Source organism: Lepisma saccharinum, chromosome 16 (genome assembly GCF_977018435.1).
Source record: "Lepisma saccharinum chromosome 16, izLepSacc3.1, whole genome shotgun sequence".
NCBI classification, from domain to species: domain Eukaryota; kingdom Metazoa; phylum Arthropoda; class Insecta; order Zygentoma; family Lepismatidae; genus Lepisma; species Lepisma saccharinum.
The window spans coordinates 5,417,817-5,442,939 of NC_139244.1; the positions used below are offsets into that span (position 1 = coordinate 5,417,817).

Consider the following 25,123-nt stretch of genomic DNA (forward strand, 5'->3'; position numbering starts at 1 on the left):
AAAGGCAACAATTTCTTTCGACACACTACGTGCACGAACAATTTTCGTTGGTTTAGGCTCATCCTGGAACACCCACACAGCAGATTGTCGCTTTGTTTCAGGTTCATAAGAGTAAATCCATGATTCATCGCCTGTGACTATGTTAAACACAAGATTTGATGATTTCGACTTGAACCGTTTGATCATAGCCTTGCACCACTTCACACGGTCGTCTTTCTGTGCTTTTGTTAAATTGTGTGGCATCCAACGGGCACAAAGCTTTTTCACACCTAAATGATTATACAAAATTGTTTGTATTTGACTCATGCTAATACCTAAGGAATCCTGAATTTCGCGATAAGTCACGTGTCGACCCCTGTTGATTAGTTCACGAACTGCATCAATGTTTTCTGGCACATTGGCTGTCGATGGGCGGCCTTCACGAATTCCATCACTAAGGCTAACCCGGCCACATCTGAATTCTTGAAACCAGCGATAAATTGTCGTCTTTGATGGGGCATCTTCGTGAAAAGTTTCCATCATTCGAGTAACACACTGTTGCTGTGTTAAACCTTGCCGAAAATCATAATAAATCATGGCACGTAAGTTCTCTCTTGTTAATTCCATTTTTTTTTTTACAAACACCTCACTTCAAACTTCTATCCTGAAACGGAAACGACTCCGTGTTACATCAGTGTTTGTATTTACAGTCGACAAATATCACAGTTTATAAATATAACAAAATCTACCAGATTGCATAGTTGCCAGTACCTGATTCATGAAACTTTCAGTGCGGCCCTCGTATTTAATTGTTTAAACCTTTTCTGAAAAGACAACCAACATAAAAAAAAAAACATTAGCACAACCTAAAACATTACACATCAAATATTATTTTAACATTTGATCAATTATGTACATGTGCTAGGATACTCAACTAAAGAAAGATCTGAACGACTAATACGAAAGTTACTAGCGCCTCCAAACGGACAGTTTGAAGACTCAGTCATGGAATAATTGTGTACAACCCGGAAAAATGAGCATATAATTTCCAATAATATGATTGCTCACTTGAGTGAAGATTAGTATTTTTCTCGCGTATCTGAAAAGTGATTAACCTATTTTTTGTTTTTATATTTTATTTCATTATATGATGCCTGGTTTTTTAACAAACGATATTTCCTCCATTTCTGAAACCATGTCCTCTTGAGGAAAGTGAATAAAATCAGTACTTGGCACCTTTGGCTAGAAATCGATTAAAGATGGTGTGAGCCAATAAAAGATGATGTCATGTCTTGTTAGATATTTTCCTTCTGCGTGCAGTCACTTCAGTGTCGAGCATTGAGTGTGTGACTGATAAGGGAATTACTAGATAGACACAGATCTATGTTTACTGGAAGGGATGGGTTGTGTTTGTCCGTTAATCTTCCCGTGAAAGAATGATTCCAACGTGACGGTCTACCGGCGGTCCGGACACAGCAACACGATCAAGATTTTGTGACTAACTGGTCCCGAGGCAACGAGTTGTAACTCAGCGCCCTCCCTTCATTCATGTTTCCTTTGCCACGCTCTGTGATGGCTTTCAAGTCTTGTCTGTGTGCATTGTTCCGTGAGTGGTTCGGCTGAGGCCATGGCTACCAATTCTCGCTGTCACTTGTTCGAACACAAGTTGCGTAAAAAAGAAAAAAGAGTGTGTCCGTCAGGAGTATGTAAGTTAATACGATATCGTTCCTTGATAGTGTTATCGCCTAATTCTCCCTCCCCTTGTATTATTACAAAACGTTAGTTGCTGCAGGTTTCGGAACCTCCTCATTGGTAGTGCTCAACCGAAGCTTCCGGGTTTGAATCTCGGCCTGGGCAGAGGTGGTGCATCCATTTAATCTAATCAACGCCGCGATTAGCAAAAGTGGCAGAAAAGCTTAGAAATTAAAGAATAAGCAAGACAGTTCTGAAAGTCATGGCCGGATTTGCAGACCTCCGTGGCAGAGTGGTTAGCACATCGCGCTACGACGCCAGTGATCCCGGGTTCGAATTCCGGCCTGGTCATGGCTGTTTGTGAGTGTTCATTCATCATATCATAATCACTCATTCCCATCTTCGTAAATTAGTCAGAAGTGGCACAAAAGCGAGGTAAAACAACAAATCAATCAATCACGGTTTTCAAGGAGAACTTTCCAAAAATTCAAGCAGATGTTTTCTCTATTTCAACCTTACGTATCGCCGCCTCTCAACATCCACACATATATAATATAAAGTGTCTATGTGATTCCAACATCCAAAAATTAGAATTCAAATAAACCGTATACGTAATATAATTAAAATATTTAATTTAAGGTGCTGAGTTTCTACTTACGATCAGAGGCGCAACCATGAATTTTTGTCCGGGTGGTGAAAGTGCCAGGATAAACGTACTACTACTAATAATAATAGTGTTAATAATAATATTATTATAACATTATTAGTATTATTATTAATTTGTTATATTTTATTTCGCTTCTTGTGCCACTTTTGGCTAATTTGCCAAGATGGGGATGAGTGATGATATGATGAAAATGATGAATGGACACTCGGAAACATCCATTCCCGCCGGAACCAAAATTGTTATTATTATTATTAGTAGTAGTAGTAGTATCAAAGACGTTATTACCCTCGTAAATTATGCAAAAAGGGGGTAGAAGTTGTTGCTAAAGCATTTGTGTTCGAACAAACGATTTCAATTATTTTTTTCAACACATGGCACAGTAGTTCGGATCCCACTTTAAACTGTAGGTTAAACCCGATTAGCCTTTCTGTCCATAAAGTGGACTTCAAACCAAAAAGCAATCAATCAATTTTACAACTTTTTTTTTTTTTATTTAGATAGTTCGGCGCCCAGGGCCGACTCCCGCCTTCCCCTAGCTATGGTTATAAAGTTGATAAGACTAAGAAAATTTTACGAAAATAATTTTTATTTGCATAAAATGTGAATAGGATTTGGATTTAAAAAGTTGTAATTTGTCGTCTACGGAGAAAAATTCAAGCAGAATTCACTCAGAATTCCCGGACCCATTAATTCACGCATAATTCAAGGAATTCACGGTGAGTAACCACCCTGCTAATAGCAAATGTTCAATCGCAACTTCTACCTCCGCCGTCCAGTTAGACAACACACAACGCCTTGCGGGGAAGCTAGTGTCGGATTGGAAATTATAGATACTCGAGTTTGGACCCGAATTATAAATTAACCAGTACACCCACATAAAAACGAGTCACATTAATCTAAGCTTACAAATTTCTTTTTCGAGTATGCCTTATATTTTCTTATCGTCCTGAGAACAAAAAAAAGGGGCGTTTATTTTAAAGTTTTACAAACGATTGCCGCCTTTGAAATTCTATAAATAAAAAAAAACGGCGGTTCGATCCTGATGAAATTTTAGAACGGCGCAGCCAGAAAGGTTTTAAACACTTTCATTAATTGTTTTAATTTTCAGACACCGCACGCACTGACTTGGGTTTGATATCCGGTGGAGGCACACTGGCTCGTATCCCACTTTAAACTGTAGCTTATCTATGCCTAAAGTGGACTTAAAACAACAATTCAAACAAACACAACAAAATAAAGATCAGGGGCTTTAAAGATTTTTAAAATATGTAAAAAAAAAACCTTCCAACCTACAGTTTTTACTCCTTTGAATAAAAATCCGCAATGTGAACTGACAATGATTGTTCGAGCCTGTTGACCAACAAGAAGCACCCTTATTGTTTCTGTTTGTAGCGTTACCAAGAATGGTTATGATGCTGTAGACAGACTAGTACACATAATAAAGACACTCAATTATACATATACGATGTATTCGTTGCAAAATACTACATTAATTCCAGACAGCTGCAATTATACCTCATAGCGTCGTTTCTCCGCTCTCACAGACTATTCACTCACTTTACAGTAGGCGCTAGTGTCGTGAGAGTAATCTGGCAGCCATCTTGGCTCAAAGTGTACAAGGTACGGAACATGCGTGTATTTTAAAAACATATGCAAAGAGATTCAAAATATGACCTGAAGAGTCTCCCGATCTAAATCCGGTTCTGCTGGTTAGTCGTAGCATCGATTTCCACCAGTGGCAAAAAAAGCACCTGAAGATAATATATTGGTAATGAACGAAATTGCTACATTAGCCCATTTTCTTTAAAAGTTTTTACCCTTTGATCTTTACTTTGGAGCACAATATATTGTTCAGTGTGACAAGACAATAATAGCGAATGACGTAGACATGGACATCCTACGCAAGGTGGTTATTCTGGACGGCCCCACGTATACGCTTCCAGAAACGTCGAAGGCTCGCAGGGGCGTTCGCCGCCTCTGAAGCGGAGGGGGATGAGCGCAAGATCATCAGCAGGTAGCCAGACGCCAGGTTTCCATGGCAACCCCGCCATTAGATCTCTGTCGGAAGCCGTAATTATTAGTTGGAGGCAGAGGAGAGAGAGAGGACCTTGTGTGGAAGGAACTGGAAGAGAGGGGGGGATGTAACGTTCCTTTCCTGCTCTCGTGAAACACGCCATCCCACACGCTTCTCTCTCTTCTTAATTACCGATGGCGGATAAACTTTTGTGCTCTGGCGTGCGACGCATTATTAAGGGGAAAAAAGGCACGCATTTTAGGCCTTCTGTCATATTGTTATCGTTCCTAAGAAGATGCGCGGGTTCAAAAACACCGAGAGCTTCCCTCCACTAATTTCTGCTTCCTTTGATGTCGTTTGACTTCCGTACGTTCTTCAAACTTTTGACTCCTCCTTCCTCCATACTCGAGGTTGTGCATTCGTACAACCACCAACAACACTGACACTAAAGTAACTATCGTGAGATTTGGACTAATGTACAGTGGGATCCACGAGTTTAACCGTGCAAATTGTCCATCACCATGTTCGTGTACTTTATTTGACCCAATAAGAGCTTCAAGAATTAACAGAAAACTCAAAAGAAGCTGTTGACAACTTCTGCTATACAAAAATCCATCGTTTAAAAACGTATAAGATGTAAGAGAAAAATAATGAAAATAGTCATGGACAATTTGCCGAACAAGACTACTAAATCCCACTGTACAGTGGAACGTCAAGTTACATAAACTGACCATGACAATGAACTATTTTTGTGACATTTGTCGTCTGCAAACAACTGAGATCTTTCACATGTAAAAGGAACATCTTAGGCTTCTAAAGCAACTAATTTAAAGTATGTGTCTGGTAGCACTGACGAGATAATCTCCAGCTTAATGTTTTGTGGCAGCGGCCATTTTGTCAATGTAGAATCACTGAAATTGTTGGCGTTTGATGAGACGCTAAACATGAACTGACATTCGTGAAAAATAATAGTCCCAGCCAAGAAAATCACAAACTATTCCGAGGTCAGTGGATACAACCTCAGCTCTAATCCTTGAGAAACCTGCCTCGTACCTCGGACACAGACTACAACGGACAATGGAAATGCAAAAAGGCCACCGAAGTGATTATTAGTGGCGTACAACGGTATTCCACTTGGGAGGGGCAGACGAGACACTGCGGCAAATACCATCACACTTCCTCACTCGCGAGGAATACGATAACACGGCCCGGATGTCACCATTGAGGTATTTACATTGGCACGCCCCGAAGGACAACGGGAACTTCCGTTAGAAGGAAAAAAAATCTGACGTCTCTTGGGGAAACCTTGGCTTTTACATAAATTACCCTCCCCTTCCTCGCCACCTACCTGCCTCGAAATTCCAGAGGAATTCTTTCAATGCTCAACGAAACAACCTTACCTTTCCTCAGAATCGAGATGCGCTCGGGAATGTTCGTGAAACGTAAGCCACAGTAGGCAGTTCAAATTTTCACAAAACAACAACCCCCTAAGAAAGATAAATGAATGCATTAAACACGATTCTCCGCGTCGTGACGTCATTCCATTAATATCCCGGACGGATCCACCTGTAGAAAACCGACTTTGCACTTCTCCAGTGTAACCCAAGGTGATTACACACAGGTGAATTAATAGAGGTCTGCAAAATTGCACTGGTTATTGAAAAATACATTAAAAAACATGCCTGTGTGCGCTTTAGAAAACAATGTTAGTAGAAGTACAGCTCATGCCATTTGGCAAATATGAAGTAAGGCCACTATGTAATGTTCATTTTCTCATGCACAAAACCTTTGTTCAGATTTCCCTTCGAATTGACTACGCCATTGCTAATTATGTTCATTAACTAATCATCTAATGTCATTCTGTTAAGTACCATTGATCGTTAAACCTGTATCAAAACTTGTACGTTCTAGATATATTAATACTGTTTTTGTTCCTTGTTTCCGGAACAAATTCGTTTGTACATGTATTTAACATTTTGCCAAAGGAATAATACTTTCTCGTAATATCCTTATCTAAGGGCGTATTCAAATAATAATAAACTTGAAAAATTGGAGAGCACATTTCATTCTCTGCTTTATCAACTTAAAAAATTATCAGTTTTCAGACCGCCCACCAGAGGTCTCTCGCAACGAATCGTTGTGTACGTACCGAGTTTTGTAGTGCAATATCTCAGATTTAAATCGAAGATTTCTAACACTTCTCGGATTCCATTGCATTAATCAAATACTCGCCGAAGTCACGAGCATACAATGAGCCACTTTTTCGTGCGTAAAAGCCCACGTGGAGATACGCAGTAATTATATGCATACGTGATTGTGATAATATATTCCTTACAATCTCATGCCTGATAAGGAATTGCGCCTTTTAACAGCAATAATAAAGTATTTGAAAGTCTTTTTTTTCTTTATCAGAATCATTCACGTGGAGGTTTTAAGCGATTGGTGTGGAAAACTATAAAAGGTATTCACGTGTATATAGCTTAGAAGATGAAACCATAATCGTGTATTACGTATCTATCTCATATTTATCCTGCTCTTACAAATTATTTAAGATTTCTTCATATAATATTCGAATTTAAGACCAGTGTTGCACAAATTGAAATCGCGGCACAGAGTTGCCAGTTGCTTCTTTTTGGGAGGTGGTATAAAATAAGACGATCACATGCAGGTGAGTCAATCAAGCTTAGCGAAAGGGCATTGGTTACCTATAACTACGTCATGAAGTGCACTGGCTTATGAATTTGCTTGTTCATTGCTAGTAATCTCTTCATATTGTCGCTTATATTTTGTCACTCTTTCTCACTGTCCAAATTAACCTATGGACACAAAATAGAAGTTGATGTAAGAACAATTGGTATTTCACAAACAAATCACGCAGGCAATGAACAGTGCCGAGTGGAAGATTGAGCAAGACCAAATGCAGACATCCTCGCAAATTGTTGTAAAGAGTACAAGCTCAAAATAGTGCGTAGAAAACGTGTGCAATACTGTACAAAAACATTCAAAAGAGCGGGCAGAACGATACTGTTAGTTTATTTAGTGTACTGCGCGTCATCGTGAATTTTTACATTTTACATCGCAAATATTCTGCAAGAACCACACATTTTAATATTTCGAAATGTTTTTTTTCCTTGAAACGATAAACGCTATTTTTTATCAGTACGCTGAATGTAATGTGTGCGCGCGTTCGGAAATTCACTCGAACGGTAAAATGTGAGCTATGTTTTCTGCGTAATTTTGTTGCGAAATAAGAACATTGAGTCTGTCTTCCTTCAACTCTTCTTTCGGCCCGTTGGAGACGCCCTAATCCGCTTTCCCGTGGCGGTCAGATCCTTTGCACCCTTCCTCGGTAGTGTCTATTGGACAAAAACCCGGACGCCATCAATAAAGGGACGTATCCATGGAAACCATGAGCGAGCGGGAATGTAGCGCTGGTAGATGCAAATGCGCCGTCGGCAACATCCAGGGGCTTGACCAGGCGGACGGAGATGGCGCAAAAGCAGCCTTCCCATAAGTCGTCTCATTTTTGTTTCTTTCCGCGTTCATTCCCTCCCATCTTTTTTTACAGGCGCTGTCATAATGTTACAAATACCTCCCCTTTTCTCTAGCTTCTGTTGTTTCTTTTACGTTTCACTCCATCTCCTCATCTTCAGCCTCGTTCTAATCATCGAACGATTCTATTCCTCCTCCCCCCCCTTCCTTCTCGTTTTGCCAATATGGCGCCCGGCGCTGTGGCACGAGCTCTGGCAGCACCCCACACCCGTGTCGCTACGGGAGGGGGGGGGGGGAGGGAGGTAGCCGAGAGCGGGCACAGAAAGCGAACGGGTTCGTTTTATATTTGATTTCCTTTTCGAATTCTGGCCGTATACCCAATAGGAGCGTGGCATTGGATTTTTGCAGAAAGGGGAGGGAGGGACCGTAACGGAGAACGAAAAAAAGAAGTACAAAAAAAACGAAGGGGTTTCTGACCTCGGGAGATGGGGTTAAGAATGAGGCTTCCGACCGGGGCACAAAAGGGGCACCCGGACTGGAATATGTATGATGTTTCCTAAACACATTTGTGCGTGCGGGACCCGTGCGGGTAAAGGAATTGACTGGGTCCCGCACAAAAAAAGGAGGGAGCCCCACTCAGCAAGAAGTTGAAGGCAGGGCAAGGAAATAGTATAAAGAACAGTTTAGAATGGAATATGTATAGAATATTCAGAATAAAAGGGGTTAAGTCGGCATCGAGGGAGGGGGCACGTAACCGTCAAGAGATTGGTGGGGCGAAACCAGTCCCCTCTGCCGGGCAAGATTACAATTACCTCCACACGACTTACCACCTGCCCAATCTCTGCTCTCATGCTTATTGCGGGGACATCAGCACACGCACAAAAAAAAGGGAGGGATAAGCTTTTGATATTCTTTCCTCCTTTATTATTTGCGAGGCACAGTGTATCGAAAGGAGTGCTGTTTGGCAAGGCACCAGGCCGCTGGTTGGTTGGCTGGAATCCATACGAAATGAGTTAACTGACAAAATTCGCGCGTGCTTGCATGCGGGACGCGCCCTGGCGTGATTTTCTGAAACTATAAAAGAGTTCAATATGGCGATTGAATGTTGCGTATTCGAACGACCAGATTTTGGCTTGAAATAAACCATTAACTTACAAGAATCTTAACGGAAATAAAACTGTCACACAATACTACGAGGTCTTCCTTCCTTTCTTCATTGAGCGGTTTTACTATGGAGAAGAAAACGCAAATAATTAAGAAAACTACACATAATTGGACTATCGCGTGTTATTATTCCATTTTCGAGACATCTCACAATGGGACTTCATACGTTTACGACAACAATGCTTTTCCGTTGTGTGGATTGCAACTATACTGTGTGACGACTTTTTAATATACACTGCCCTCCAGAAATTAAGCAACAACAAGAAAATGTGAGGTAAAAGAGAAAACAGTTGGAGACAAGAGAAGAAGAGTGGTGGGCACGCTGAAAGAAAGCAACGAATGCGTTAGGGATCATATCCCTTATTAGTGTCAGACAACGGTCACTTTCGTTACAAATAAAATATGTACACCCTCCGGCCTTGTGTTTGATTCTATTGGATGATCACCATTTGTTGCTTAATTTATGGAGAGCAGTGTAATTTAGGAAGATACACCGACGATGTACGTAATCAAATGCTCAATTAAACGTATAGTACAGACATTTTTAGGCCTGTTTCATTTAGCAAGTCATCTCTTTTCTCAAAGGTCCTTCAGCGTTCTCATTTCTTATTTGCTATTTTAGTTTAATCGTCAAGAGTAAACAAGGATCTTATACTCACAATCTAATGTGCGAATCTGTAAAAGACGTTGACTAGAGCCATCTACCGATTGGTTTGAAACTACTACGTTGTTCTACTGATTATGGAACCGGTTCATACGCCTAGCCTTATTAACAGTCAGCAAACTAATATATTCCTTTTAACCATGTTATTGAATGTAAAATCAATTTGTAGTTCGAAACAAAATTATACCAATTCAATTTCAAGGCATAACTGAATATAAGTGTTGCGTAATCATGGAAAGTTTATTTGATCAAACTGCCATCTGTTAGTGTGTTCGAAATGTGGATATTTTTCCATTATCAAGAATCTCGAGTTATCTTTCCATTATAATTCATGGTATCATCGAGTTCTCTTGGATTATGTACATATATTTTTGTCACCTAACTCTAGTTTATATCTGTACTTCTTATTCTCTTTATCTTGTGCCTACTTTTATCCGTATTCTATTTTTACGTCTACTCGGTGAGGGGAGCTGTTTAATGCTATCTTCTATTCAATTCTTCTACGCGCTTCAATTTTATTTTTCTATCACATTTTCTTATTGCATCCGCCTTTATTGCATTTCCGACTGATTCTGACTTTCCTCTCCCTCCCACTGTTCTCCTTTAGCGGTCACTCTTGTCCATTATCCCGCTCCCTTTTACGCCATTCCAGGTCCTGAGTGCATGTCAAAGCAAATGACGCCGGCCGGCACATTGTGACGTCACAGGCTATGGGCGGGCGGTCAATTTACTTACAGTGGAATTGAATTGTGGCCATCTTCAAAAGACTTCTTTATGGATCCTCTTCCACCCCCTCCTTATTCAAAGTGGGTAGCGTCTGCTCGGTGGAAGCAGGAAGAGGTGAGTGGCCACTGACCTCCTTTTCCTCCCCTCCCCACCCTTTTTTTGGAGGGAAAGACGAGCCTATTTTCTCCATTTTCCCTTTTCCTTCCCTCTTTTCCTTCTTCCTCCTTCGTCTTCCCGGATAAAAGGAAGAACTTTAAAAGCTTGCAAACCTAAAATGGAATGGGATGTGTCTTCGGGGCCTCGTAGTGGCTTCCGTCTTCCTGAAGACAGCCGCAAAGGACCTTGGTTGATTGCATATGCAGTGGTTTGGGGGAAAAAAGAACAGGCCTGCTCTTTAAGATGGCTCTGGCGAGCGGTGCTGCCCTCTGTTAGTGGACACGAACTTTTCTTAGGTTCAATCAGACGTAAGAAATTCACTCACAAGCATCCGAGTAACGCATAGAGGGGAATCTTTTGTCAATGCACGACGATTATTTACAATACTTTAGGGCATATACTGAAAAAGAAAAAAAGTGTTTATTTACCGCCACAATAACGTCATCGATACCTGGATGCATCCAGCAACATTAAAATGAATATTCGGAGTAAGTAGCTACATCTTGCTATTGTGCGCAGAACCTGTCATTTCGTACGAGCTCACTGTGGAATGCAGTTGTCAATGAAAACGCAATACGATTGAATCCTACCACCAGGTGGCTCTAGGCAACGTACCTGTTCACAAGTAAGATTTATGTACAATGTAGGAAGTTGACTATCTTTCTTGTTCTGTACCAAACATTAGAACGGTTGATCTTTAGGTGCCACCCTGATGTAACTGTAATACAACTGGCTGTAATACAAATACCACAAATCTTATTTAGAACTAATGCTGTTTAAAACATAGCTAAACGTGTTCTCAAAGGACAAGATGCAAGTTTGTCATATTATCCCTCCCTCCTGTGTTATTACACCAAACGCAAGCTTGGTAGTTAAACATCTGATAATATGGCTTCGTTACCACAAGTTGCAATCAATATCTTCCCGTTCCTGGCAGATACTTACTCTTCTTGGCTGTTTATTGGTATTATTATGTGCATCTCTCAAACGAAAACAGGAGAGGTAACAGTAAAATTAAGAGGAAACGCAAGTAACGTTACAGTTACCGCCCACTTGGCGGCTGCCTTTATTTTTGCAGCATCTAACGCGTCTTCCTGCTCGGTGGCCAACACTTAGGGTTTCCGTCGCTTCGCGTAATGGCCAAGGAAGGCCATAATGGTATTGATTGCGTTCCGTCGGGAGATCGAGCAAGACAGTGGCGCTGCTCATGCGGGAACTGTGCGTTGCTAATAACGAGGGATCGTCAGCTGCAGATGCTGCCGCGGCTGTGACACGCCACCCAGAGCTGTTGTAATTAAGCACAATCGCATCTTCGTCTCATACTAAAAATGCTTGCTACCATTCTCGTTCTCCGCCTCCGTTCTGACTTGTTTCAATCCCCGAGTCTCGTTCCAATCCCTTCACGTTATCGCCTTTCAATCGCTAGTCTCGTTCCAATCATATCCTGTTCTCTACTTCCAATCGCGGGTCTCGTTCCAATCCAGTCCTGTGACTTCCAATCCAGTCCCTTTCTACACTTCCAATCGCGAGTCTCGTTCCAACCCTGTCCTGTTATAGGATTCCAATCGCGAGTTTCGTTCCAATCCTGTCATCTTATAGGATTCCAATCTCGAGTCTCGTTCCAATCCTGTCTTCTTATAGGATTCCAAACGCGAGTCTCGTTCCAATCCTGTCCTCTTATATGATTCCAATAGCGAGTCTCGTTCCAATCCTGTCCTCTTATAGGATTCCAATAGCGAGTCTCGTTCCAATCCTGTCTTCTTATAGGATTCCAATAGCGAGTCTCGTTTCAATCCTGTCCTCTTATCGGATTCCAATCGCGAGTCTCGTTCCAATCCTGTCCTGTTATAGGATTTTAATCGCGAGTCTCGTTTCAATCCTGTCCTCTTATATGATTCCAATCGCGAGTCTCGTCCCAATCCTGTCCTGTTATAGGATTCCAATCGCGAGTCTCGTTCCAATCCTGTCCTGTTATATGATTCCAATCGCGAGTCTCGTTCTAATCCTGTCCTCTTATAGGTTTCCAATCGCGAGTCTCGTTCCAACCCTGTTCTCTTATAGGATTCCAAACGCGAGTCTCGTTCCAATCCTGTCCTCTTGTAGGATTCCAATCGCGAGTCTCGTTCCAATCCTGTCCTGTTATAGGATTCTAACCGCGAGCCTTGTTCCAATCCTGTCCTGTTATAAGATTCCAACCGCAAGTCTCGTTCCAATCCTGTCCTGTTATAGGATTCTAGTCCTTTAATAGGATTCCAAACGCGAGTCTCGTTCCAATCTCGTCCTGTTCTCGACTTCCAATAGCACGACTCGTCCCAATCCTATCCTGTTCTCTAATTCTAATCGCGAGCCTGGTTCCAATTCCGTCAAGTTTTCTCATTCCAATCGCGGTTCCCTTTCAATCCCATCCATCATACAACAAAAGAATAAAAGCCTGACACAGAGGAACAACGTGCCGAATTGGATGTCGTAATCAAGAACAACCGGCAAACTACGAAACAAACGTTTGCGCCAAAAAGCATCATACGGTAGGCATAACTCACATTAAATTTCAATTATCGTTTCCAATGAAAGAAATATGTCGCTGCCAACCCTGAAGGAAGTAGTAGTGCATAATGTTTTTTCCTCTGTCTTTGCAGACAAATGCTGGCCAAGCGAAGGGGAGAGTTCATGGCGGACGGAGTCGACAGATGACGAGAGGAAGTCCATGCTTCAAGCAAGGCTGGGAATCACCCAAGGTAAGTGAACGCCTCTACCCAAAAGCAGGGGTGGGTGTATGTCGGATTCGGGATTTTGATTGTTTGTTTTACTTTGCTTTTCTGCCACTTTTGCTAATCGCGAAGTTGAGAATGCATGGTGATGAGATGAATGAAGGGACTGTCACAAACATATGCGGAAGACACAACAGGAGCCCTACAGAGAATTATACTGGCTGCGAGTCCAGACGCCAGAGCCTCGCTAGTCAGCAAAATACAGTCCGGCGTGTACTCTGGTAGACCCAACCGCCCAACCAACAGTAGGTGGCGATATGTGTAATTTCCAATCCACAAGTTGTAATGTTCGATTTTTATTAGTCATTCTTTTGTTTTCAAGAGATCTTCGAGAACTTATGTGTGTCTGTATATTATGTACCATATTAATTTCAATATGTTCTTGTTAGTGTACCTTCATCATCATCACTCATCCTCATCTTAGCGATTAGCCAAAAGTGACAGAAAAGCGAAGTAAACTACACCACATCAATCAATCTTTCAGACTTTCCGGATATCTAAAGGTATCTCCCTTGCCTTTGCGGCAAACGGTCCCAGGTTCAATCACCAACTGGAACTCCAAAATTTCGGTGTTGATCCGTCATCGTGAAGACATCCGTGGAGCTACAAGACAGAAAAGAAATAGCGGGCAGGCTCCAGTCTAAAAAGCCAGAAAGGAGATGCAGTTTTGAAAGACTCTTAAACGAATGTTATGCAACCCACAACGCGTTGAGTGGGTGGACTACCCTTCAGGAGAAGTCAGACATTTTCAGCTTGTCTGTTCTCTCCACCCGTTTATTTTGTGTCTTCATTTCAATCAATCCGATGTTGGTTCAATACTTGTAGACTTAGTAATAGTATTTATGCACTCCCGTTCTATATACGTAAGCTAATATATGCAACTCTGGTCAGGACCAAACGATCACATCACCATCAAAATTTAAACACACGTATTTTCTCAGCCTTGATTGCCAACTACTGTTTCACTATGAATTTCGTATTTGTATTTCCCCTTTTTTACTCTGTTTATACGTCGCAACTATGAAGATAAATAACGATTAGATCCGAGACTCAAAACTGGAACCTTCGATGACAAGATCGATGCGGCAACTTATCGACTTCACATTATATTTTAGTATATAATAGTTTGCATCTTCTCATGCAACACTATATCTGTGCCGACATCTTACACGAATACCTTGCATAACAAGTTTTCTTATAGCTGTACGAATGTGATCGATTCCTAAGTGAAAAATGTACAAATTACCAATAGCTCACTTGCAAATTCATATATCCTAACCCATATTACACGATGCATCAAAGTAATTTACTCTTATTAAGATATTATATTTAGAATGTAAACAAAACTACATTACACATATTTCAGTAAATGTAACTTAAAACTTTGTTCACGAATATAATTACCGCCAATTCAACCTAGGCCAATCACTAAGGAGTAGAAGTGCAATATTTGCTCAGTCGTGGGTAGTATGACGTTCAGTGGGATCCATGAGTATTACCGTGCAAATTGTACATGACTATTTTCATTAAATTTTTTTTTACATCCTATGTGTTTTTAAGCGATGGTGTTTTATGTATTCTGGTGCAGAAGTTATCAACATCTTGTTTTGAGTTTTCTTTTAATTCTTGAAGCTCTTATTGGGTCAAATAATGTGCACGAACATGGTGATGGACAATTTGCAAGATAATACTCATGGATCCCACTGTACAATGCCTGCGTGAACTTATCAAATACTGGAACAACAGTGTTGCAATATGCAAACGTTAAACGGATGAATACACAAGCAATAGTTGTATCGAAACACATATGCAATGACAGCATAAAAATGTTAAGTTTTCAGCCGACAAAATAAAAAGTTTATTCCTTATGACGAAGAAGGCTACTGTTAGCAGGAAAACAGCTTTTCTGCATGCGATTTTAGACATTCAGTTGTGGCATTTGTTAAATATCTACCTAGTTCATCATTAATGCATCGATTTCGCTACCAGTTTCCATGCCCAAATTCAACACATATCCAGATTACGTCATCAGTTGGTCCAGCCTCTGTAGTCGCAAATCACAAAATAAATCGTTTGTCCTGGGCAGTATAAATTATTGAGACCTGCCATGTCGACTTCATGGAGTACTTTTGGAATTTTGACTGTGGCGGCGCCACTTAACTGATGTTTCACTTAACCAACTAGAGTAACGTTGGAACATCGATGCGTAATCGTGAGTTGACGTCACTGGTCAGTACTGGGAGCGGAGTAAGTGGTCCCTACGTGTTGGTTCTGTGCCATGTGGTGCAATATTGAAGATGTCTCCACTCACATGGCCGCATCTCGAACGTAATGGCCAAGATTGGGATAAAAGACTTTCTGAAAGAGGATGATGGTCTATTCAAATCTAGTTTTCCCCACACCCTCTTTCTCTCAATTCTTCAGCAACCTCTTCTTCCTCTCGGAGAATCGTACAGATTGCATGAAGGGGAAGGGGGAGAGGACAGGAAGTGCCTGACCACCCCCTCCTCCCTCTCCCCTAACGGATCCAGGGGCGTGCAGTTCGGAAATCAATTGGAAAAGTTCTCGGCGGGGAAAAAAGGGAAAAAAAAGTTTATCCCCCTCCGCCAACTCCAGTTCTACTTAAACCTTCTTTCTGGCTTGTGCAATCACTACGTAATTTTTCAGAAGAGAAGAGATAAAGAGAGAAAAGGCAGAGAGGCTTTTAGGGAATGTGCAGTAGGAGGATAAAGGAGAGAGCCTCACCTGGTTCCCAGGAGTGGACATCTTGCACTTATCTTTAGCGGCCAAATTCCACGCAAACTTCTGGGATAAGGGTCTCCAATGTATCCATCGCCATGTTCATTTCGCTTCAGCTGCAGTCATAAACACGTCATTCCGGTTACACATGAGTCCAAGGTGGGAACATACAGATGAGTCAACCAGTGATAGTGAATGACCTCTGCCAGGTTAGGAATGATATCACCAGTGCTTTTTTATGTACGCAACGGTACGCCGTACCGGCATATTTTCATAAGTGATAATTTGTGAACAAACCACAATGTTTTGGATATTCTTATAGACGAACACAAAACAAACCAACTTAAAAGTGTCCAGAACCTTTCTTCCCTGAAAAAAAAGCACTGGATGTCACAGTTCTTTCTACATGAATTTACACCTGAACTATCTCTTTCAGCGTCATCTTATAACGTTTCTGAATTGTATAGGACATCCCACATTTTAGTGGAGAAAAAATATGTACTTTTTTATTGGAGAGGGGCTGACACTGTATCGGTCTAGAATAAATTTTAGGTAAGAAGTTACACGGTAACGTTCGTCAGTTGTTTGAAAATCAGAATGAGCTTTCTGAATGTTGTTGAACTCTCGAGAAACTGCGACGTCGGACAATGGAGTGTTGGCGAATTTTTTGGGACAGGAGAAATGTAAAGTTTTGCGAGTTGTTTCCCTATAACGTAAAAAAGAAGAGAACAGTTGACACAAGTTCCGCGCCGCCTCAATCAGTACTTGGGGACATGTGTCCCCCTCCCCGGGCGACGGAGCCTCGTCATATATCAGGGTAATAGCTGGGCCATCATCGCAACATGGCGACTCGCGACACGGGGGTTATAGGGTTCGGCAACACGTGTCCGGCCTCCGCCAAACATCCATTCATCGTCGATGGTGGAGCGACCGGATTGACACTGCCATCTCGCGGCCCTTATTGGAGTCAACACGGAGGAAGGGAGGATATACGACTCCCCCCATTTTTTTTTAAAAAAAAAATGGGGGGCCGTTTGGAAGAGAGGGTGAAGTTTACGCATGGGGAATTTCGCGACAACAGGAAAAGTGGAGTAGGAAAAGTGTTTGGAATTCTTGGTCGCAGAAGCCAAAGCGTGAAGAATCGAATTTCATGCACTGGTCATGTGCAGCATGGATGTGCAAGTCCACTGAGAAGATATCAATCGGATATTCACCGTGAATCTACCATCGATATATCACAGACAAATCTATCATTAAAATGAATGCACGCAAAATCAGCAATGGTTGTCTAATTTAGTCCATTTCCAAACTCTCCCAATTACAAACAAACATACAACATTGCAATATTCCCGAAATCCCAAAGAATAACATTCCCGAAATGCCAAAGAATTAAAACCATTATCACCGTGGAATTGGAACCTCTAGTAGAACAGACAATGGTCGTAAAAGAAAAACGTGTTTTTGCGTTTACAAAGAGAATAACCAGTAGAGAGGAATGCACAGATAACACTATTTTCATTCCTTTTTTGTCTCCCATTTTCTGTGACTGAGAATCGAAGTCATCGTATCATAAGAAAACCGCAGATTGTTAGGATTGTGCACTACAATCAAAGAGGTCGCTCAGTGGCGCCGCCAACGTCTAAGATGAAAACAACGCTTCGACAAGGTGACAAGATAGGTCACAATGCGTACACTTTTTTTGTGTTTGGGAATTTTCGTGTGAATGGCGAGTCTTCAGAAATTTGCACGAGGCCAGACAACTATTTAGTGTAAGTTATACGGATATATGCAAAATTAATAGCATAAAACTGTTAAATTATACAATTTTCTTCAGAAAGCCAAGATCCTCCATGTGACGTCATGGCAATATTGGTTGACTAACCTGTACGGTTCCATCTCTATAAATTTCGCCTCTGTGAATGGAAACGATACATTGTCGAAATTATCAAACTATTTTACTACGATGTTAAATAGAATGACAAACCTAACCTAACAAGTTTTATTATACCTGCATTGCATATTTTGTGTAAAATTTCTGGCCACGAGTTGTTCAGCCAGCCATATTGATTACAGAGATATTTAGCCAGGACTGATCACAGACGATTACACATTTTTAGCACAGAATATTGTAACTTAGCGAGTGTGTTGAGAACGAGAGTGAAGTATAAGAGAGAGAGATGACGTGCTAACGCGAATGTTTTTAAACTGACACCACACCGCGTTCGCTTCAGCCACAACACAAGAGACCTGCGGAAAGAACTATAAAACCGATCGGAACATTGACCTCGCCCTTCTTCATCCAGATTCCATTTTTCAGGGAAGACGAGATTTATGAAACTCCCGTGCCTTTGTAGTGTTTTGTGAGGTGTGAAATGAATATGGCCTCCGCCAGCAGATTGCCTCTCGGTCTTCGGGTTTCCACTTCAACACGTCTTGATGCGGCTGCTTTGCAGAGATAACGGATGGTCAGCGATGACGTCACGGGAGCAGGGGAAGCAGCCGGAGGGGAAAGGGGGTGGGGGTCACGGGAAGGGACGTGTATGCAAACATGGCTGGAAGAACTTGGAGATCGATTCTTGAGTGTATTTTCCATGTCAAAGTCCAGGGACCTTCTGGAGTATATGGGATACGCGTACCAAAGGCGAGGAATTAGTTCGGCCCACAGAATTCGCTGACCGCTCGCCAGTGTTGCAACGTCACGAGCTTCAAAAGTTACCAAAATGTAATCGAGTCCTAGCTGATTTCGGAATTTTATGCGCTCTAAAACTCTGTCAATATGCAGTGGTGCCAACTTATATGAGTCTGTGGGGCTCGATCCCCCCAATAATTTGCCTGTTATTGTATTTTAGAAATAAAGTCCCCACAAAATGTTTCATCATTAAGGAACACACAACTTAATTACTTACTGCGTCCTATATCATTTACACTATCCGTCGTCACATCGTCACTAAAAAAGGGTGAGCATAGTTAGCCATTAAAAACCCTCAGGCAAAAATACACCTTAAAATTAAAAAAAAAACATTAAAATTGAAGAACATCGACAGATTTTTCATAATTTTCCCGGATTAGGTACTCAAAAAGGAGTTACCTTCTAAATAAGATATAACAACTACTCGTATAAAAATTCATGTATTCCTATCAGAAATGGCCTGAAATAGTTTTTAAATGAAAAAGCCTATATTTTATGGCCAATGAACAAAAAAGAAATATAGGACAAATCTTCGGACAACTTATGACATATATTATAGCAGAAAATTATAAAATGAATCTCGGAGTTCAGCCCATCCAATATTTTTTGAATAGTTTGCGCCACTGTCAATATGCCGTAGTACTTTGACTCTCGTGAAATACAGAATTGCATGGAATAGCAGCGGAATGACATCTGGAATTGCCAAATTGGAAGTTTACGTATTCATATGGTTGTATATAAACAATATGCAGTACTACAAACATCGACGGAACTGACATTCATGCCTAGATATGAGATTTTTTGTACTTTTCTTATTTTGCGTCGCTTCTCTGTCTCTCAGGCTCATCGCGACGATGAGATTGAGTAGTGATGAAATTGAAGGGGCAACCATTTGGCCGGACTCGAACCCGAACATTCGGCCACCGAGGTGGCTGTGAAAATACTTAATCTTGTCCTCAAATAGAGTCCGTTCCTCAAGAAATTGCCTGCATCTGCCATCTGGGAATAACGAGTTAATATTTGGTAAAACAGAAAATTATAACAATAGAGAAGAAAAATACAACTTACCCATCGTTGTAGTACATGCTTCAGTTGCTTTCCAGACCGCTTCTGCAAATGAAAAAAATTACTAATTTACACTTCGGAAAAAGAGAGCATAGTTCAATTTAAATTTAAATTTGTCGCTTTTGAAGCGACAATAACCATTAAATTGATTGTTCGTTCGTTTTCAGCTTTTTAAAAAACTTACTGTACGTAGTGAAAAAATGCATGCACTGGAAACACTGCACGCAGTTTTTCCTCGTCAGTAGGTTCGTATAGTGTTTCCACTCCCGACGAAAAGAGAACGTTTCTGTTTCTCCCCCTTCGGGGTCTTTTGGGAAAAGAGTCTATTGAAATTCAGTAAAAATACCTCTTTTTCCTCTTCTTTGCTTCCTCGCGTTGCATTGTGGGTGCAGGAATGGAAGGGGGAGGGAAAGTAGTGTTTTATCAAGTCCGCCTTGCAATGCATTAGGAGAACAGAATGTGAAGAAGGTTGCAAAAGGTCCTGCTTATGTTTTCATTGTTTGGTTAAAGGACCCCCCCCCCGCCCTTTCCTTTTGCCCCAAACTCTTGACCTTTAAGATGTATTCAAATTGTATTTGCATTGCTACGGGGCTCCCCCTTTCGCGCGCTGGGAATTGTGGGAGATATCGGCGACCGGAACCGGAAATGGAACTCCCAGTTTCTTCCTTGTATACTGAGTGAGCTGATGGAAGCTACTCATCCTATCTCTGTTTAGTCCTTGGGCGAATTATAGCTAGACTTCTACAGCCCAGTAGATATATATTTTGGCGCCTTAGGCAGGCTTGTGCTTTGGCGAGCCACCAGACAACCAAGCACCGACATTGTATGTCCTTCGATATAGCTATTCCTCTTGTACCAATCATTGTGATATTTACATCCCTCAAAATTTGAAATGAGGAAACGAAACAAAATTTAGTAAGGAAATGTAGTTTATATTTGAAGATTCGTTGTTTGCATTTCTGAAGAAAAAAGAAGTGTAGCATATTTAACAATGTTTCATTTATGTCTTAGTGTCTGAAAAACATCTTTAAAACTAGTAGTATTGCTACTTTGGGACAAAGCCAAGCGTAAATTTCTCCACCACGTTCTGAAATTTTGGTATTTAGAAAAACTTTGAATGCCGCTCTACCACTCGCTACGGCCCTGGGCTTCAATGTTCCGCTCGCCTGTCGTAGAACTGTCTTGAGACACAAAGAAACTGGCATTGTATTTTTCCACTGTTGTTCTTTACGAATGCTACGATACTTCAGACCGGGCAATCGCCCACCCCCCGTCACTAGGAAATCGTCTGCATGTCGCTATTCCACTCCCTTTATGCAATATGTTTCAAGCTTGTTTTAAGACAATATCCACGAACTACAATATCCACTCTTTAGTATTAAATGATTTTTCATTGCCGATAATACAGACACAATTCCTTTTAAAAACGCTGCACGTAATGGTCGCACCCCCACCTTTTTTTATGAGGGGGGCGCAAAATTGGCATAAAATCGGTGACATTTTGCGGTGAAATATGGTATTTCTAAAGTATTTAGACAAGTAAAGAAAGGAAGTCAAAAAAGGGAGTTTAAATTATTTTTTAGACATTTAGCTGAGCATATTTCTCTTCCGCTCGTGAACAAACTAATTGCATTTACAATCGATTTAATTATACACATTGGCAGTGATTCTTATAACGAAAAAGAACAACGTGCCTGAATGTGAAGAAATAAATTGGGCCAGATATTAAAAACAAAGGACTGTCCCGACTAAATCGGAATGTATAACAGCGTTATTTTACTTGTCGCCTAAGATCTACATTTGTAATGTTGTCCCCTCTTAGAATATATGCAGTGTTTTTTCTATTATTAATTTATATTTTTAGCATTGTAACTCATAACTAAGGTGGTAAAGTGGCTATTATAATATACTGACACGTCAAATCTCTGTGAAAAGAATGAAAATCATTCTACACCTACTCATTTCTTTTTCAAATAAAAATGAATACGCCTGAAACAGTTATATCGAAATCCACATGTAATGCTAACACGAAAAATGTAAGTTCTAAATATAATGAAGGAAAGCAACTGATACGTAAAGTAATAATTCTCTACGAGATTTCCGTGTTTTCAGTTGTAACATTTTTTATATCGGAATAGTGCACAACAAGCCAACCCCGACACCACTGAATTGCCCATACAGATATTTGTCCTGGGGCTTGACGGGCGTATACATACAAGTGAGTCAATAACGGACAGTGAATTGGCGAGTGGTGACGTTAAGTCTCTGTTTATGATATATAAAAGTGCAAAGATTAATCACGCTGTTCCTTATTCCAAGAAAGATTAACCATAATTTTAACACTCTCATTCAATAATTGCCCACAATGTACTAATTTGCTTACAATTACACGTTGAAAGCCAATAATCAAAAGGTAATCAACGTGAATAATGAATAACGCAGTAACTTAAAAACATTTGCTTGTTGTGTGTAGCTGGAGGTAATAGTCTTGCATATACAAATATGGAATAAGACATACTTAGCGAGTCATGAAATGCACGCTGCACAGCTGTCATTCATTGTTTTTTATATTTTTCCTCAGCCATTACTAACGCTTTTATCCTGTTATGAGGCTGCGAGTTTAAAATACCTGAAACCTTTTTTAAAACCGCGGTAAAACCCTCAAAGTAGCCAAGTCAATCTTTCCCCTGAGCTTTTTACCCCAGAAGTGACACAAAAGGGGGAGTTTAACCGGATTACTATTCGAATTTCGCCCCACGACTCCCCTCTCCCTCCAATCGCCCCGAAACCGACTCTCACTAAATCACGAAGAGTACAAAAGGCATCAATTTATCAATCGCCTCTTTTCATGCCAAAGAGCTAAAGCGTTGGAATGCAAATGGCGTTGTAATCGCGCGGCGAAAACCGCAGTTTAACGAAATTTTATCCCCTTGCGCTCGCACACCAATAGAGATGGATTTTCTGTGATCGAGCACTTTTTAAAGAATTCGGGTAAGCGAGAAAAATTGCAATTATCGATGAAATGGTAGGAAAGGCGTTTTTAAACATTTCGTCCACTTCAACAAATCGTGTAGGCATCTGTGCTGCGAACCGACCTTAATATTCACAGCTGTTATTAATATCTATAAAATGTCCAGAATGTTTTCAATATTCATGATGCAATGTTTCGTATTTACAAACATACTCCAATGTGCAACATTACCGAACACAAAAGAACGTTTTAAGCTTGAAGAGTGCGAACAACAATTTCGTAACTTTAATCTCTGCACAATGTTGATTTGTACTGTATTGATACATTAACGTTTTCATTGTATTTTTTTTTTTTTTTTTTAGCCAAACGTAACCTTTTCCAGTTCTTAGTCTGTGTCACTTTTGTGTTAAAACAGCAAGGAATAACAAACACAACATACACTATAAAACATTAGTAGTTCCTAATAGCCATTAAGTGTATAAGTATTGTTGGAAACTTATTAGTATCATAGTTCAGGTTTGAGGCTACGCGTTTCATGCACTTTCTTGTTAATAAATGACTTTACTTCTGCGCGTGGTGTTGACATCAAGAGCAGACCTGTCCTCCTTGTAATGCGACACAGTCGAGTTGAGTTACAACAGCCGTGAAATGGGGAGAAATCGTGTAACGTTCCCATTATTGGTCACGGTTCAACTGCCTCTTTCGAGTTATGAGCAAGGAATCATGGGAGAAAATGGCTCTGCCAAGTGGAGGAAGCCCTCGACGATAATTGCCAATTATGGAACTGGAGGTGAGCAACGCACAAGTTCTTGGAAACAAAAGACAAGCTGGAGAAGAGAGAGTAAATGAAAACTATGTTGTGCGTTCACATTTGAGCGCTTAAAAGGGTTTCAACTGCTAACTGTCCCTTAATTCTGGGGACAGCCTGTTATTAGTCGCGAGTTATCTTAAGGGTGGGGCAGATACACAACCGCCAAAACGAAAGCAAGGAGTGACATCATGGCTAAGGTTGTATGAACTACAAGTTGCTCAATATTTATTTGCATTACTGTAATGCAGAAAACAGACAAGGCCTACATACAATGATTTTGAGGGAGCTGTATGACATTAACATTTACTGAAGCAGCTATGTGCGGCACAAAGCGACAATGGAGTTTCCATTGACTAACAACACAGTTTCAACCACAAATCGAAACCTTAGCCCGTTTGGATATTTCACTTCAAAGACTAGAATATAAATAATTATTTTAAAAAGTTGTTCGTACTTCACGAAGTAATAGTTTTATCTGCATTACGAGTAGACAAGAACTGAGTCTAGTTTCTTTACAATGTCTTTGGTGAAACGTTACAAAATCTCCCTACTGCATCTCTGGGCACGAAGTATAACTCGTAATTAAAGACGCGCACAGATATTAATAGAAAAGAAGGTCTGGTTGCATTAGAATAAAGACGCGCGATTCCGAACAGTTCCTGCCATCTAGCGGCCGGAATTGAGAAATCAATAAGCTATGGAGTGAGGCCATGTTGGTGCATGCTGACCGCTCTGTCCATGCCGGACGTGCGGCCTCGTAAATAAACACTGATGCATACGAGACTTGTGAGCAGAATGCATACATGTTCCGTGCTAGCCACGAGTCTTGGAGACAGCCCTTATGAAAAAGCGTACACATTGGCCAAACCAAACGCAACGTCCACTGCGACACTCGGACTGACCACCCCGACGGCGATAAAAATATATGCACGCCGTTGCCGGAGGGTTAGTTGAGCGATGCACCTTGTCGCGAGAGGAAGACCAGTGGTGGCCTCTAGCGACGAGGCTGGAAATCCACGCCGTCTTCTTCCTTGGACTGCCTGATTGAAGTCTTTTTATCTCGTGGAGTTCATTCATTGTTGTTGTCCACGCTCATCGCCAATGTCCTTGGTTGCTGGCCACCGACGTCACGTGATGCTTTTGGAAGGCGCTGGTTTCCGTGAGTAGCGAGCAGCTCCAATTCTTTTCTATTGATCCCCGCGGATTCGCCCTTTTAATTACAAGCTTTTATCTTTTCCTCTCCTTCGCGTAAAACGTGAGGGGAATGCCACCGATTTTGTTTCGTTCCGTCCGGCAAGTCTTTTCTTTACACATGAAAACGATGTTACGGTTTCTTCCCTTGTACACGCATGGTTCATATATTTCTATTCAATACACCACCTTGGTACAAAGAACATTTCATTTATACATCACTTTTGTATATCACTTATCATTTCTCATCATTATAACTCCTTAACACGCTTTTCTTTGCATTTAACCCACGCGCATCTCTGTCTACATTCCAATCTTCCTTGCTGTTTTCCGCA

General features: G+C 41.0%; 1 protein-coding gene across 2 annotated transcripts in view; it reads left to right on the top strand.

Moving 5' to 3' along the window:
- The window catches only part of LOC146000215 (uncharacterized), a 179,359-nt gene that overhangs the window by 92,063 nt on the left and 62,173 nt on the right, over window positions 1-25,123 (top strand). For both annotated transcript variants that reach the window (XM_083137610.1, XM_083137611.1), the window contains exon 2: window positions 13,191-13,289. In XM_083137610.1, the coding sequence (XP_082993736.1) occupies window positions 13,191-13,289 (99 nt within the window). The remainder of the gene's footprint in view (window positions 1-13,190; window positions 13,290-25,123) is intronic.